Here is a 15985-nt window from a genome sequence, read left to right as displayed (position 1 = left end):
TTAGCCAGCAGGCTCAGACCCCTCCCCACCCCATGCTCCGCTCCCCGGCCCTCAGCCCCAGCCTTCCCTCCCCCCGCTTCCTCCTGATGGCATCACACTGAACTTGCATGACCTGGGCCCCAGCTTGCCGACTGCCTCCGCTGGGGAGCCCTCCTCATGCGCCCTGCTGGAACTCCTGGCCACGACCTACTTAGCCATCGGCCCACTGCGTGAAGGACCCCTTGGGACTTGGCACAGGCAGGGTTCTGGGACCCCCGAAGGCGCTGAGCAGAGGCAGAGCAGAGAGAAGTAAGCCAGGGAGCAGGGAGGAAGGGCCCCGCGCTGCTGAGCCTCCCAGGGAACCCAGGACCGGCCCGGTGACTCCTGAATAATCAGCCCGGGAGTGACGCGCGTGGAGCTGCTTCCTGAGCGCTGGCCCGGGCCCGGCGCCAGGAGCAGGGAGGGCAGGGCGGTGCCCCCGACGAGGCGGGAAGTTCAGAAATAACGCCAAGGGTTGGAGAGCCAGCAGCAGCTCGGTGCGCCGGGGCCCGCCATCGTGTCACTATCGCGCCCTTCTGGGTGACTGCAGAGGACAGATAACTGGCTGGCGGGTGCACCCCAACGACGCAGCCCCGCCCGGCCAGGCCCGGGGTGGGGGGGGGGAGGGGGAGGCCGGAAAGGGGCGGGCAAGCGGGAGCTGCTTCGGCTGGGGTCAGCCCGGCCACAAGGAGCCTGGAGCCCAAGCAACGGTGCGGGGTAGAAGGAAGGCCATCCCCAGCGCGCGGCGCTGCCACGCACCTCGGGGCCCATCTGCGCCCAGGAAGTGCCCACTGAGGCCGAGGAAGTCGGGAGGTGAAAGGGAGGACCCCCCCCCCCGCCCGCGCCTGCCCTGGCGGGAGGCCTTCGGAAGCGTCTCCAGGTGCGCTGGTTACAGGGTAGAAAGGACTGTGGCCAAGGGGCTGGAGGGGGCTGTAGCCTCCTCAAGACCGGTTTGGGGGTTCCCTTCTCCATTTTGGTCCCTTGAAGAGACCTGATCTGAAAAAAGCGGTACCCCAAGAAGGATGACAGAAAGGGTACCCATCTTGTGCTAAGCTGGGGTATTTGCAGGATGCACGATTCTAGGAGCTGATGGGGTTTAGGACTGGGGTTTCTTCCCAGAGGGCCGACAGAGAGGACAGTACATGGAGAAGAGTAGATTGGCGTTGTGTTTGTACCAAGAGTTGCTGCAAGGCCTGTGACAGGGCCTCATTTGCCCTCACCCGTGGGTACCCTCTCCATGCCCTGCAGGCCTTTGGCCACATGACTAGTGGGCCACACTGAGACCTCTGGTCCCGTGTTCATTCAAGCCGTGGAGGCTTCTTTTGATTGATTTGTTGTTTTGTTTTGTTTATCGAGGTAGGGTCTCACTCTAGCCCAGGCTGACCTGAAACTCACTCTGTAGTCCCAGGCTGGCCTCGAACTCACAGCAATCCTCCTACCTCAGCTCCCCGGAGTGCTGGACTTAAAGGCGTGCGCCACCACATCCGGCTCCAGCAGGCTCCTCTTCATTTCTAGGTATGACAAGGCCAAGTCCTTGAGGCTCACCACCTGGCGCCCCACATCCTTCCTGGAAACGGGTCGTGTCTGCCCCGCACCCCCCTTCCCAGGATGTTTCGCCAGCGGTCCACACAGTCGGGGCTGGCCCCAGGTCGGCCCGAATCCCAGTCGGCCGAGGAGCTGTGGGAGCTGGAGATGGAGCGGCTGCGAGCCTCCCAGGCGCCCGTGCAGACGCTGCCCTATGCCATGGTTGACCGGCGCTTCATCCGGTGGGTACTGCCCCAGGGCAGAGGTCATGGCTGGCGGAGGAGGTGGGGAGCGCCTGAGGATGCACCCGTCGGATGGATGGGTGACTCAAGCGCGCCCCCATCATCACGGCCTTGCAGGAGGCTGCGGGAGCCTGAGGAAGACAAGACCTCGTGCTGGCAACGTTGGCAGCGCAGAAGGCAGAGGGCACGACAGCGCCTGAGAGAGGCAGTGCGGCGCCTGACACGGGACTTCGGCCTCTGGGAGGGCGCTCTCTACGAGATCGGGGGTAGGACCCTACTGGGATCCCCACTTCCCACCTCGCCAATCAGTCCCTCCCAACCTTGCACAACCGCGAGGCTCCCAGTTAAATGTCAACCTTGGTGGGTGGTAGCACCCTCTGGTGGTTGTCACGGGTACTGCTAAGGAAGCCCTCCAGCGCGGCTGTGGACATGTCCACGGGCTGGGCTGGTCAGTTCTCATAGTGGACATCCCTGAGCGTCTCAGCCTGGGCGCCTGACCTGCCCTGCTGTTCTCCCATAGGCCTCTTTGGCACAGGGATCCAGTCCTACTTCACCTTCCTTCGCTTCCTGCTGCTGCTCAACCTGCTGACCCTGCTGCTGACCACCAGCTTTGTGCTGCTGCCCCTGGCCTGGCTCGGCCCCGATGACCCAGGCCCTGCCCTGAACCTGAGTGAGTGGTGGCACGGCTCTGACTCTCGGGGACTCGTCTTGGACATGCTGCTGGGGCCGGCCCCGGACTGTCACACTTGGCTACCTTCTGAATGGCACACTTCCTGACACATCTCCTTGTCCGGCTGGGAGCCATGGGGTTACAAAACAAAGTGTCACCTTGGGGTCTTGGGGACCCCTACATATTGGACCTCCTATCCCTCCTCCACAGGCCTCCAGTGCTCCAGCAGCTACCAACTCCAGAGTGGCATTCCGAGGTTCCATAACCCAGTCTGGAATGTTCTAACCGGCAGGGTAAGTGGGGTCTGCCCAGGCTGTGGTCCAAGGGGGCCCAGGATACCCTGGTCTAGGAGGATCCCGGTCTTCCAAGGACACTTTGGCTTCTGGGGGTCATGTCTTTCACAGGTTGGCCAGGCCAGTCATTGGGGACATGTGCCCATGGCCCTTGGAGCCCAGCTAGGATGAGGGTACAAGGGAAAAATGGTGAAAACTGTGGAAGCTTCTTGTAGGATAAAGAACCCTCCATTTCCTAGAAGCCATCAAGTAGTTGTCAGTGCGGGGTCCAGTCCTGTCTCTTAACTCAAAGCTGTGTGCCCAAAGCCTCTGAGCTTCAATACAATAGGGATATTTTCAAGCCAGACATGGTGGTGCACACTTGGAACCCCTTTGCTCAGGAGGCTGAGGCAGGAGGATCATAAATTTGAGGCCAGCCTGAGCTACATAGGGAGTTCCATGGCCAGCCAGTGCTGCATAATGTGATCCTGGTTGGTTGGTTGGTTTTTTAAACCTGGTGTGGTGGCGCATGTCTTTAACCCCAGCACCTGGGAGGAGAGGTCGGAGGTTTGCTATGAGTTTAAGGCCAGCTTGGGCCTACAGAGTTGAATTCCAGGTCAGCCTGGGCTAGAATGAGACCCTGTCTCAAAGAAATAATAAGTCAGGGCTGAAGAGTTGTCTTAGTGGTTTAGGCACTTGCCAGCAAAGCCAAAGGACCCGGTTCAATACCCCAGTATCCATTGTAAAGGCAGATGCACAAGGTAGTACGTGCGGCTGGGGTCATTTGTAGTTTAGCAGCAGCTAGAGGCCCTGGCTCACCCATTCCCCCCCCCCCCCATCTTTCTCTATCTATCTATCTCTCTACCTTTTTATTTCTCTCTCACACACACATAAACAAATGAAATATTAAAAATCAAAAAGTAGAGCATGGTGGCACATGACTTTAATTCCAGCACTGGGGAGGCAGAGGTAGGAGGGTTGCCATGAGTTCGAGGCCACCCTGAGACTACATAGTGAATTCCAGATCAGTCTGGGCTAGAGCGAGACCCCACCTTGAAAAACTAAAAAAAAAAAAAATTAACAAGTGGGGTTGGAGGTTGGGGAGAGGGAAACTCATGTGACAAGGTTGTGAAGACAGAGGTAGGAGTTTATGCATGGCGGGCTCTTGAAACAGAGCATTACACTCAACCTACCCCAGGTTAAACCGTCTTCATCCCCGTCCCCAGGCCTTCAAGGACACGTACCTCTTCTATGGAGCGTACCGGGCGGGGCCCGAGCACAGCTCCGCATACAGCATCCGCCTGGCCTACCTCCTCACCCCGCTGGCCTGCCTGCTCCTGAGCTTCTGCCAGACGCTGAGGCGGTAATGGACCTTCTTCCCCGGCCTCCCTTCCCGGCTGGAAGACCTCACTTGGCAGATAAGCCCCCAACCCGGTTCAGAGAGCCCTGTGTGGTCCTCCAGCCCCTCGCAGCCCTTGGGAGAGCCACTGCGTCCCTGGGCCCCGTCGCTGAAGCCAGAATCTCAGCGGAGCTAATGCTGGGACTTGGGGGGTGGGTGGAGGAACCCCACAGTGTCCCCACCTCTTCTCACCCCAGCATGGTGAAAGGGCTGCCACAGAAGCTGCTCCTGGGCCAGGACTACCGGACGCCCCTGAGTGCCAAAGTCTTTTCCTCCTGGGACTTCTGCATCCGGGTGCGCGAAGCTGCCACCATCAAGAAGCATGAGATCAGCAACGAGCTCAAGGTAGTGCCCGTGTGACAGGCTGCGCACACACGTATAATGCGGGATGAAAATGGACAAATGGGTTTTGTGAGGGGGTGTGTGAGTGTGAGGCAGTGTATTGATAGGTTGATGAGGCTGGGTGAGTACGGGGCTATATGAGGTTGTAAAAGCATTCTGATACACGTGTGACTCTGTGTGAGTGTACAGCGTGACCAGGAAGTTCTAGATGAGTGGCTGAGTGTACTCAAAACTCAGTGAATTTGTAAAGGCACTGTGACGGTATGTGTGAGCGTGTACCTGTGTGTCGATGCAGGACTGTGACCAAGTGATTAGGCAGTGAATGGAGGAGTATGTATCTGAGTGAATGTATGTAAAACACCACAACGGCATGTGTGAATATAAAGACATTCGACGCACGCCCTTTAATCCCAGCACTTGGTAGGCACAGGTAGGAGGATCACCACAAGTTTGAGCCACCCTGAAAATACAGAGTGAATTCCAGGTCAGCCTGAGCTAGAGTGAGACCCTACCTCAAAAAAGAAAGGAAGCCAGGCGTGGTGGCGCACGCCTTTAATCCCAGCACTCGGGAGACAGAGGTAGGAGGATCGCCGTGAGTTCGAGGCCACCCTGAGACTACATAGTGAATTCCAGGTCAGCCTGAGCCAGAGTGAGACCCTGCCTTGAAAAACCAAAAAAAAAAAAAAAAAAAAAAAAAAAGGAAGGAAGGAAGGGACCATGAGTGTGGAAGCATGTGTTACTGAGTGAGAGTGACTGAATGTGTGAGTGTGAATGCATTGACTATAAGACCCCGTGTGAGTATGTGTGACTGAAAAAGAACAAGTGTGGCTGAGTGTGACTGTAACTAAATATGCAGGAGTGTGACAGGACATGTGTGGAGCTATAGGAGTGTAAGTGTGAACCTGAGTGAATGTGTAAGAGTATTCTGACAGCATAAGTATTTGTGCATATGTATAAAATGAATGAGGGTAGCGGGGCGTGGAAGCCCACATCTTTAATACCAGCACTTGGCAGGCAGAGGTAGGAGGATGGCTGAGAATTTGAGACCAGCCTGGAGCTACAGAGTAAGTTCCAGACAACCCTGAGTTAAAGTGACACCTTACCTTGAAATAAGTGCGTGTAGCCAGGCGTGGTGCATTCCTATAATCCCAGCACTCGGGAGTGGAAGGAAGAGGATTGCCATGAGTTTAACGCAAACCTGAGCTTTTCAGTGAGTTCCAGGACAGCCAGCCAGAGCTAAAAACAAGACTGTCTCAAAAATCAACAGCACAGGTTGTCACAGATGATGGAGGAGGGGGGAAAAGAAAAGGGGGGAAAAAAAGCATCAGTATAGAAGAGGGAATAAACAAACAAACAAAAAAAAAACCCTGGCCTGGTGGCTGGCACATGCCTTTAATTCCACCACTTGTGAGGCAGAGGTATGAGAATCACTGTGAGTTCAAGGCCAGCCTGAGACTACAGAGTGAGTTCCAGGTCAGCCTAGTAGAGTGAGACCCTACCTCCAAAAAAACAAAAAGAAAAAAAATTAATATTATTTCCAAGGAGAGAGAGAATGAGAAAGGGTATACCAGGGCCTCTAGCCACTGCAGAGGAACTCCAGATGTAAGCACCACTTTGTGCATCTGGCTTACATGGGTTCTGGGGAGTCAAAGCTGGGTAACATTAGGCTTTATAGACAAGCGCCTTAACTGCTGAGCCAGCTCTCCAGCTCCCTTTTTTTTTTTTTTTGCTTTTTTTTTTTGAGGTAGGGTCTTGCTCCAGCCCAAGGCTGACCTGGAATTCACTGTGTAGTCTCAAGCTGGCCTCGAAATCATGGCAGTCCTCCCACCTTTTGCCTCCCAAGTGCTGGGATTAAAGGCATGCGCCACCATGCCTGGCTGCATTATATCAATTTTTAAAAATATATTTATTTGCAAGCAGATGGAGTAAGAGAGAGAATGAACAGGCACATCAGGACCTCTAGCCACTGCAATGAAACTCCAGACACGTGTGCCACTTTTTGCATCTGGCTTTATGTGGATACTGGGGAACTGAACCCTGGCCAGCAGGCTTTGCAATCAAATGCCTTTAAGTGCTGAGTGAACTCCCCAGCCCAAGATAATGTAATTTTTTTTTTTTTTACGTAAAAAGTTTTTAAAATATCAACAAAAAGAGAGGGTGTGTTAGTGGATGAGTGAGCGTGAGATCGTGTGTGGCTAAGGGTATGTGTATGAGGGTGTAAGAGTGAGGGGCACGCTCATGAAGCACCTCGGGGCACCCCCATCCACAGATCGAGCTGGAGGAGGCCCTCCGCCTGGAGCTAGCCCAGCAGCAGACCCGGGCCCAGAGGGCCTGCCACCTGCTCACCTACCTGCGAGTCAACGTCCTCATTGCACTCCTGGTGGCTGGGGCCATCAGCGCCATCTTCTGGGCCACCAAGTACTCTCAGGACAACAAGGAGGTGCCAAGCAACTCTGTCCCTTTTCTTCTGGCCTAAACTGGCAACGGAGGCTCAGGGAGGTCAAGGCCCTGCACCTGAGTCGCCCCTTCAGCTGCTGAGCGGGGTCGTCTTGACTCTGCCTTCTCTCCTCCCCACCACCACCCCAGGAGTCCGTCTTCCTGCTGCTCCAGTACCTGCCTTCTGGGGTCATCGCCCTGGTCAACTTCCTGGGTCCTCAGCTCTTCGTGGTTCTGATCCAGCTGGAGAAATACCCGCCTAGCACTGAGGTCAACCTCACCCTGATCTGGTGAGCCCAGACCACAGCATCCAGCTGCTGCTGTCACCTGGCCCCCGGGGTCCTGAGGCTGGGAAACCCACCTGTTCTCTGTAAACCAAAGGCAAGGTGGGCGGTGCTTCCAGAGACCTCAGGGAGGGGCCCCCAGGGCTGCAGTTCCTGAAGGAACTTCCCAGCCTGCACCTGGCAGGGACCAGTCAGTGGGGCAGGGGCTATTTTGCCAAAAGACGTGTGTGCCCAATTGTACACAGGTAACAAGACTACATATGCAGGACACGTGCCCAAAGGGCTTGGCACTCATCCTCCTGGTTCCACAGGGAAGGAAACAGAGGCTGCCAAGGCTGAAGGTCACTCCCACCAAAAACAAGCCTCCCAGCTGGCCATGGTAGTGCCTGCCTTTGATTCCTACACCAGGGAGGCAGAGGTAGGAGCATCACTGTGAGTCTGAGGCCACCCTGAGACTCCATAGTGAATCCCAGGTCAGCCGGGGCTAGAGTGAGACCCTACCTTGAAAAAAGCCTCTTCCCCCACAGCTCTGCTATTTCCCATTTCAGCCCTTGGCCCTGACTTCACTCCCACCACCTCTGTGAGTCTCACCCACAAATCCTCATGCGTGGCCCCCAGCTCCAGCAGTACCTCTCATTCTTTTGTTTTGTTTTGTTTTATTTTGTTTTTCGAGGTAGGGTCTCACTCTAGCTCAGGCTGACCTGGGATTCACTATGTAGTCTCAGGGTGGCCTTGAACTCACGGTGATCCTCCTACCTCTGCCTCCCGAGTGCTGGGATTAAGGCGTGCGCCACCATGGCCAGCAAGATGCGCCTCTCATTCTTGCCACCTCCACACTCAACCCCATCTAGACCTCGCTGTTCTTTCCTCAACATTAACTCTGATTTGCTTTAAAACATTTTCTGACTAGGTTATAAACACATGTGATTAAATAAGTTCAAAGTTTCTAGGCATGGTGGTCCACACCTCTAATCCCAGCACTCGGGAGGTGGAGGTAGGAGGATCACTGTGAGTTCAAGGCCCCCTGAGACTACATACTGAATCCCAGGTCAGCCTGGACTAGAGTAAGACCTTACCTTGAAAGAAAAATCATAAACTTACTTAAAACAAGAGGTTTTAAAAGAAACTATTTAGTCAGACATGGTGATGCATACCTTTTGTCCCAGCACTTAGGAGGCAGAGGTAGACATTGAAAAAAAAAAAAAGTATTTGCGTGTGTGTGTATGGGCCCACCTGGGATTCTTGCCTCTGGAAATGAATGCCAGTGCATGCACCACTTCTTGTGGTCTGGCTTCACATGGGTACTGGGGAATTGAACCTGGGCTGGAAGGTTTTACAAGCCAGCGCCTTCAAACAACTGAGCTAGCTCTCCAGGCCTAACATGAAATGGGTTTTTTTTGTTGTTGTTGTTTGTCTTTTGAGGTAGGGTCTCACTCTAGCCCAGACTGACCTGGAATTCACTTTGTAGCCCCAGGCTGGCCTCAAACTCATGAACTCAGGACAATCCTCTTGCCTCTGCCTCCCAAATACTACAATTTTTTTTAATTTTTTTTATTTTATTTATTTATTTGAGAGCGACAGACACAGAGAGAAAGACAGGTAGAGGGAGAGAGAGAGAATGGGCGCGCCAGGGCTTCCAGCCTCTGCAAACGAACTCCAGACGCGTGCACCCCCTTGTGCATCTGGCTAACGTGGGACCTGGGGAATCGAGCCTCGAACCGGAGTCCTTAGGCTTCACAGGCAAGCACTTAACCGCTATGCCATCTCTCCAGCCCCCAAATACTACAATTAAAAGCATGAGCCACTATGCCTGGCCCCAACATGAGGTGTTTTTGTTGTTGTTGTTGGTTTGTTTTGATTTGGTTTGGGGGTTTCTTTTTTTTTTTTTTTGGTTTTCAAGGTAAGGTTTAGCTCTAGTCCAGGCTGATCTGGAATTCACAATGTAGTCTCAGGGTGGCCTAGATCTCAGGATGATCCTCCTACCTCTGCCTCCCAAGTGCTAGGATTAAAGCATGTGCCACCACATCTAGCTCCAACATGAGTTTTAAAAGAATTATTTATGGACTAGAGAGATGGCTTAATGGTTACGGTGCTTGCCTGTGAAGCCAAAGGACCCAGATTTGATTCCCCAGTACCCACGTAGATGCACAAGGGGGCTCATGCATCTGGAGTTCATTTGCAGTGGCTAGAGAGGCCCTGGCATGTCCATTCTTTCTCCCTCTCTCTCCTTGCAAAGAAATTAATAAATAAAATAAAACAATTATTTATTTGCACATTATTGTAGTCCGCTTTGCATTGCTGGTAGAAATCACCCAACAAAGAGCAGCCTGTGGGAGAAAAAGGTTTATTTTGGCTTACAGGCTCAAGGGGAAGCTCCACGATGGCAGGAAAAACGATGGCATGAGCAGAGGGTGGACATCACCCCCTGGCCAACATAAGGTGGACAATAGCAGCAGGAGAGTGTATCAAATACTGGCAAGGGGAAACTGGCTGTAACACCCATAAGCCCACCCCCAACAATACACTGCCTCCAGGAGGCATTAATTCCCAAATCTCCATCAGCTGGGAACCTAGCGTTCAGAACACCTAAGTTTACAGGAAACAACTGAACCAAACCACACACATTGAGGGAGTGTGTCAGGATCTCTTATCACTGCAAACAAGCCCCAGATGCATGTACCACTTTTGAGGGGGAGGGGAGGTCTGGCTTTAAGTGGGCGGCTAAGGAATTGAACCCAGGCCAGCAATCTTTGCAAGGAAGCAAGCACCTTTAACTGCTGAGCCATCTCCCTGTCCCTTAAGACTTGAGATTTTTTGTGATTGATTTTTTTTTTTTAATTTGATTGCGGGGTTCTCGACTGTGAGTTTTGTGGCTGATGTCATGTCACCGTGTCAAAAGGTTGGACCTGTCTGCAAAAAGAGGGCTGGGAAGTAATCTGAGCTTTGGGTTGGGAGGGGTCTGAGTGTCAGTAAACAGCCCCCAGTGGGTGGAGCCCAACGAGCAGGTGTCAGCCCCGCGTGCTCGCGTCCCGCCCGCCCGCAGGTGTGTGATGCTGAAGCTGACCAGCCTGGGGATGTTCGCCTTCTCGCTGGGTCAGACCATCCTGTGCACGGGCAGAAACAAGACCAGCTGTGAGCCCTATGGCTACAACGCCTGTGACTACCAGGTGACTGGCGGGCCTCCTGGGATCTATCCTTCCCATCCTCCACTAAGTCCCACCCACCACTTGGAACTACACAGAGCCCTGTCCCTGCTCCTCTAGTCATTGGGCACCGCTCCGCGCCTCTCACTTAGGTGAGTAGCTGTGAGCAAAGCGGCCATACAGCGGCTCGCCCCCAGGGGGCGCACCACGCTACACGCGAATGCAGTGTAGTAAGTGGCCTGACTGGGAGTTCTCTGCTCTAGGGGTAGATTCAAAAGCCAAGGCTGGAGAGATGGCTTTACGGTTAAGGCTTTGCGGGTAAAGCCAAAAAGACCTCCGTTTGATTCCCCAGGACCCACGAAAAGCAGATGCAGGCCCTGGAGTGCCCATTCTCTTTCTCTCTCTCAAATAAGTAAAAATAAAATATTAAAAAAAAAAAAGTCAGCCGGTCGTGTGGTAGCTCACGCCTTTAAATCCCAGCACTTGGGAGGTAGAGGTAGGAGGATGGCCATGAGTTCAAGGCCACCCTGAGACTGCATAGTGAGTTCCAGGTCAGCCTGGGTTAGAATGAGACCCCACCCTGGAAACCCCCCCCCAAAAAAAGTTGTGTCAAACTGTAGGCCAAGCTCCCAGACTACCCCTCCAGTGGGCAAAGGAAGGGAAACTGGGGTTAGGGTGTGCAAGAGTGGGGATGGATCCCTTCTCTCTTCCCCCCAGTGCTGGGAGACCTCAGTGGGTGAGGAATTATACAAACTGATCATCTTCAACTTCCTGCTCACCGTGGCCTTCGCCTTCCTGGTCACTCTGCCTCGGAGGTGAGTCATGTGGGACTGCCCCTGAGGCGGGGGGGGGGGGGGTAGCAAGACGAGGACTGGAATGGTCCGAAATCATAGCCAAGGTCAAGCCAGGTTTGTCCCTGTGAGAGAGGCTGTGATAGTCCATGGGCAGGACCCATGTGACTGACACCCATCTTCATCTTCTTGCTTGCTGGACATCTGACCTACGCCACCGCTCAGGCTGCTGGTGGAGCGGCTCACAGGCTGGTTCTGGACGTGGCTGGGCCGGGAGGAGTTCCTGGTGCCCAAGAACGTGCTGGACATTGTAGCGGCACAGACGGTCACGTGGATGGGCCTCTTCTACTGCCCCCTGCTGCCGCTACTTAACAGTATCTTCATCTTCATCACCTTTTACGTCAAAAAGGTGAGAGTGGGGCTGGAGGGATGGCCTAGCGGTTAGGGCGTTTGCCTGCAAAGCCAAAGGACCCAGGTTAGATTCCCCAGAACCCACATTAGCCAGATGCACAAGGGGGTTCATGCATCTGGACTTCGTTTGCAGTGGCTTGAGGCCCTGGTGTGCCAATTCTCTCTCCCTCCCTCTTTCTCTGTCAAAGAAAGAAAGAGGGGAAGGAGGGAAGGAAGGGAATGGCTTGGGCATAGTGGCACACACCTTTAATCCCAGCACTTCAGGAGGCTGAGGTAGGAGGATTGCAATGAATTGGAGGCCAGCTAGGAGCTACCGGTTTGAGTTCCAGGTCAACCTCGGCTAGATTGAGACCCCACCTCAAAAAAAAAAAAAAAAAAAAAAAAGTTAAACAGGGCTGGAGAGATGGCTTAGTGGTTAAGTGCTTGCCTGTGAAGCCTAAGGACCCTGGTTCAAGGCTCAATTCTCCAAGACCCACGTTAGCCAGATGCACAAGGGGGTGCACGTCTGGAGTTCATTTGCGGTGGCTGGAGGCCCTGGCGCACTCATTCTCTATATCTCTCTCACTCTTTCTCTCTGTCTCTTTTTCTCTGTCGTTCTCAAATAAATAAATAAAAAATAAGTTAAATAAATGATAACAAGGGGAGAGCGCAGGTGGCAGGGAGCAGACAGTCCCTGTGCGTGGGCTCTTTGGGCCTCCTGCCCTGCCCTCCCTTCCCTGGGCCTCAGACTCCAGGTCCCACAAAGCACACTGAGGGTCCTGTTTGTCATCTGTCCCCAGTACACCCTCCTGAGGAACAGCAGGTCGTCCCAGCGGCTCTTCAGGGCCTCCAGCTCCACCTTCTTCTTCCAGCTGGTGCTGCTCCTGGGTCTGCTCCTGGCTGCGCTGACCCTGGGCTACGTGGTCAGCAGGTGAGGCGGGCTGGGGGCCAGGGGCCGGGGGCCTGGCGAGGCCTCTCCTCCTGGACACTGACAGCTCTCTGTCTCTCCAGTACCCACTCCTCCTGGGACTGTGGACTTTACACCAACTACTCATCCCCTTGGCAAGTTGTACCCGAGCTGGTGGCCCACCAGGGCCCTGGCCAACCAGCCCTCCACTACCTCGGTTCCCAGGCCTTCAGCTTTCCCCTCCTCATACTGCTCAGGTGCCAAGGGAGAGCCCCAGGGACATAGTTCCTTCCCCAGGGGTGGTACATGCCTGGGCAGCCCAGCCAGTCCACTGGGATTCTGAAGCCAGGGAGATAGGGGCTCGAAAGCAGGTGGCCTGGAGGGTCTTGGTTGCCTTCCTTGTACTGTGGGCACCCCTTAACCCACCTTCTGGGTCGACATCGGGATTGCTTGGCCACTGGGAAAACATCAGGACCTGGGGAAGAGGCATTACCAAGCCTTCCATGCTGGTAGACAGGAAGTGAGGGGCCAGCCAGGGAAGGGGTGGTCCTATCTTCAGATAAAGCCGTGTACACAGAGAAGGCCCTGGAACACAGGGTTAGTTTGCTTTTATAAAATTTTATTTATTTGCGTGTGTGTGGGTGCGCGCGTGTGTGTGCTCGCGCACGCGCGCGCGGTTGTATACTAGGGTGTCTTGCTGAGTTCCCTGGGTGCTGGGGAGGCACGATGATCGTGAGTTCAGTACCAGCCTAGCTGCTTAGCAAGACCCTGTTTCAGAGGAGGAGGAGGAGGGCCCAGAGTGAGGGGTAAAGAAGACGGGAAGGGGGTCCTGTCTTCAGAGGTGACTGACCTCTATCCCGTTTGTCTGAAGCCTCGTCCTGACTGTGTGTGTCTCCCAGACCCGGGCTAATGCAAGGGCCATCCGCGGACTCCAGAAGCAGCTGGTGTGGGTGAGTGTCCCCATAGGCTGGGGAGGACCCGGGGAAGACTCCTTAGAGTGTACTCTTAGCTGGGCGTGGTGGTGCACACCTTTACTGCCAGCACTCGGGAGGCAGAGGTAGGAGGATCGCTGTGAGTTCAAGGCCACCCTGAGACTACATAGTGAATTCCAGGTCAGCCTGGGCTAGAGAGAGAGAAACCCTACCTCTTATTGTTGGTACGGACCTGATGTGACAGGATTTTCTTTCCTACCAGAGGGCTAGCCCAGACGGGAAGGGAGGGACCTGGTTCCTCAGCCCTGAGCGGAACCTATTCAGAATGCGCTCTTAAACTTGGGATCGGGTCTCTTGATGGAGAAGGTCCCTGCCAGCCTCCTCTAGTGGGCCTGGGCCTGGGGTTTAGTGGACGCGAAGCTCAGCTTCGGGTGGGTACGTGGAAGCTCACAGCCGCTCTGGCTCTGGCGCGGGACCAGTCGCGGAGTGGGGCCCTGCTCGGAGATTTCGTGGGCAGGGGCGTGCCCTCTGGTTGTGTGGGGCTGGGATCTTGGGCTTTACTCTAGGAACACGGGCGAATCTGGGCACGAGCGGGACCTAGGGCGGCTTTGGGGGACGGGAGGGGCGGGGCTTGGGCCTGGGGCCCCCGCGCAGCGGCGGAGGCTGCGTCCTGGCGGGGCGTGGTCTCTGCCGGGGCGGGGCTTATGTGCTCATCTTGCGGGGGCGGGGCCTCTCACGGGGGCGGGGCTTTGGCGCTTAGCTCGCGGCGGGGCGTGGTCTCCTGAGGGGCGTGGTCTCCCGCTGGGACCCGCCCTGGCTGCTGGCGGGCACGGAGCTTTCCCGGGAGCCCCACCGCTCACCGCGCGCCTCTCGTGCGCTCCCCTCGCAGCAGGTCCAAGAGAAGTGGCACCTGGTGGAGGACCTGTCGCGGCTGCTGCCGGAGCTGAGCCCAGGCGAATCTTTGGGGCCTGAGTCCCCTCCGTCCCGAGCTTCGCGCCCGCGGTCCTTCTGCCCTGGATTCCCGTGCCCAGGCTCCCCCGGCCCCAGGACCCCTCGATCAGGATCCTCGGGTGTGGATCCCGCCAGGCTGAACCCCTCAAGCCCCGGGCCACGTGGTGCGTCGGTCCCCGCCCCCCGATTCCGCTTCCCCAGCAGCTCGGAGATGTAGCATCCGAACCACCTCCTCTGCCTCTGGACGGTGTCCTCCAGGGGCCTGAGCCCACTGCAGCCCTTCCTTCCTCCTGTGTCACTCAGGCTCTGGGTTCCTGAGGCTCTGGCAGGGCTCCTCGAAGAGGGACACATCCCCAGGGTAGTATGACGAACATGTGGGTACCTCCACCTGTCTATCTCACCCCTTTTACATTATACATTTTTGTTTTGATTTTGATTTTTCGAGGTAGGGTCTCACTCTGGCCCAGGCTGACCTGGAATTCACTATGTAGTTTCAGGATAGCCTCGGACTCACAGCAATCCTCCTACCTCTGCCTCCTGAGTGCTGGGATTAAAGGCGTGCTCCACCACACCCGGCTTACATTTTCTATTTTTAAATTTCATTTTACTGGCATACACTAATTTTATATACCAATGGGTTTCATTATGACATTTTCACATATGTATGTAATGTATTTTGATCATATTCACCCCCATTACCCTCTCGTGTCTCCCACTCCCACTGAACCATTCTTTTCCCAACTAGAACACCTACGTGTGTGTGTGTGTCCCAATTTACACGTGGGTAAATTCTTTATATTTTCATTAAGTGTTTTATAGTGTACATAATGTATTAGCAATAAAATCTACAAATTATGTATATATAATCTCTTTTGGAAGTGCTCAAAGATTGTTTACCAAGGGGACAAGTAATCATAATCATTGGAACCCTCTTCCCATGAGAAGGGAAGAGCTGGCCACAGCTTTCTGTGTCCCACTGTGCACGAGTCAACCTTCAACTGTGCACATGAGCCCACAAAGGTTAAGGCCATGGACAGCAAGGAGCAGAGCTGTCACTGAACCCAGCTGTGTGGACTCCAAAGCCACACTGCACAGGCCTGGGGCTCAGAGGCGGCTCCTGACCCTGACCACAGAGCTTGCTGAAGTCTGGGTGCCTGACAGCATCAAAGGCATTGTGATCCTACAACCTCAGCCTCCCAAGGGCTGGGATTATATGTGAGTCACCACAACTGGCTACTGTTGCTCCTGACCCATATTCTTTTTTTTTTTTTAATTTTTTTTTTTATTTGAGAGTGACAGACACAGAAAGACAGATAGAGGGAGAGAGAGAGAATGGGTGCGCCAGGGCTTCCAGCCTCTGCAAACGAACTCCAGACGCATGCACCCCCTTGTGCATCTGGCTAACGTGGGACCTGGGGAACCGAGCCTCGAACCGGGGTCCTTAGGTTTCACAGGCCAGCGCTTAACCGCTAAGCCATCTCTCCAGCCCCTGACCCATATTCTTACCCACAAGACCACACCCACAGACGCCCCTGGAGAAAGCAGTCCCGTCCCACGGCCACACCGCTGCAAGATTATTCTCCCAATCTGTTTATTGAGTTGACCTTGAGTGTCCATGGGGTAAAGGTGTCATGCCAGAGTCCTAATGGCATGTATAAGCCTGTATTGTGAAATGTTGGCTGTG

General features: G+C 54.7%; 1 protein-coding gene across 1 annotated transcript; it reads left to right on the top strand.

Moving 5' to 3' along the window:
- Positions 1 to 861: 861 nt before the first annotated feature.
- On the top strand, positions 862 to 15074 carry Tmc8 (transmembrane channel like 8). The gene is made up of 16 exons (XM_004655232.2): positions 862 to 898; positions 1534 to 1784; positions 1902 to 2050; positions 2305 to 2454; positions 2665 to 2747; positions 3953 to 4089; positions 4323 to 4470; positions 6737 to 6907; positions 7054 to 7193; positions 10231 to 10354; positions 11048 to 11145; positions 11347 to 11530; positions 12312 to 12442; positions 12523 to 12675; positions 13290 to 13368; positions 14240 to 15074. The coding sequence occupies exons 2-16, from the start codon at positions 1627 to 1629 to the stop codon at positions 14516 to 14518; spliced, it is 2184 nt and encodes a 727-aa protein (XP_004655289.2). The 5' UTR covers positions 862 to 898; positions 1534 to 1626; the 3' UTR covers positions 14519 to 15074.
- Positions 15075 to 15985: the final 911 nt, after the last annotated feature.

This window comes from Jaculus jaculus, chromosome 9 (genome assembly GCF_020740685.1).
Source record: "Jaculus jaculus isolate mJacJac1 chromosome 9, mJacJac1.mat.Y.cur, whole genome shotgun sequence".
NCBI lineage: Eukaryota > Metazoa > Chordata > Mammalia > Rodentia > Dipodidae > Jaculus > Jaculus jaculus.
The sequence above is the reverse complement of the archived record's forward strand: the minus strand, read 5'-3'. Positions and strand labels throughout refer to the sequence as shown.

Bases quoted from the DNA above. Each gene is read 5' to 3' on its own strand.
- Tmc8 (XM_004655232.2), top strand. From the start codon at position 1,627: ATGTTTCGCCAGCGGTCCACACAGTCGGGGCTGGCCCCAGGTCGGCCC. The intron at 2,051-2,304 runs GTAGGACCCTAC...GTTCTCCCATAG, and splicing joins CGCTCTCTACGAGATCGGGG to GCCTCTTTGGCACAGGGATC. The intron at 4,471-6,736 runs GTAGTGCCCGTG...CCCCATCCACAG, and splicing joins AGATCAGCAACGAGCTCAAG to ATCGAGCTGGAGGAGGCCCT.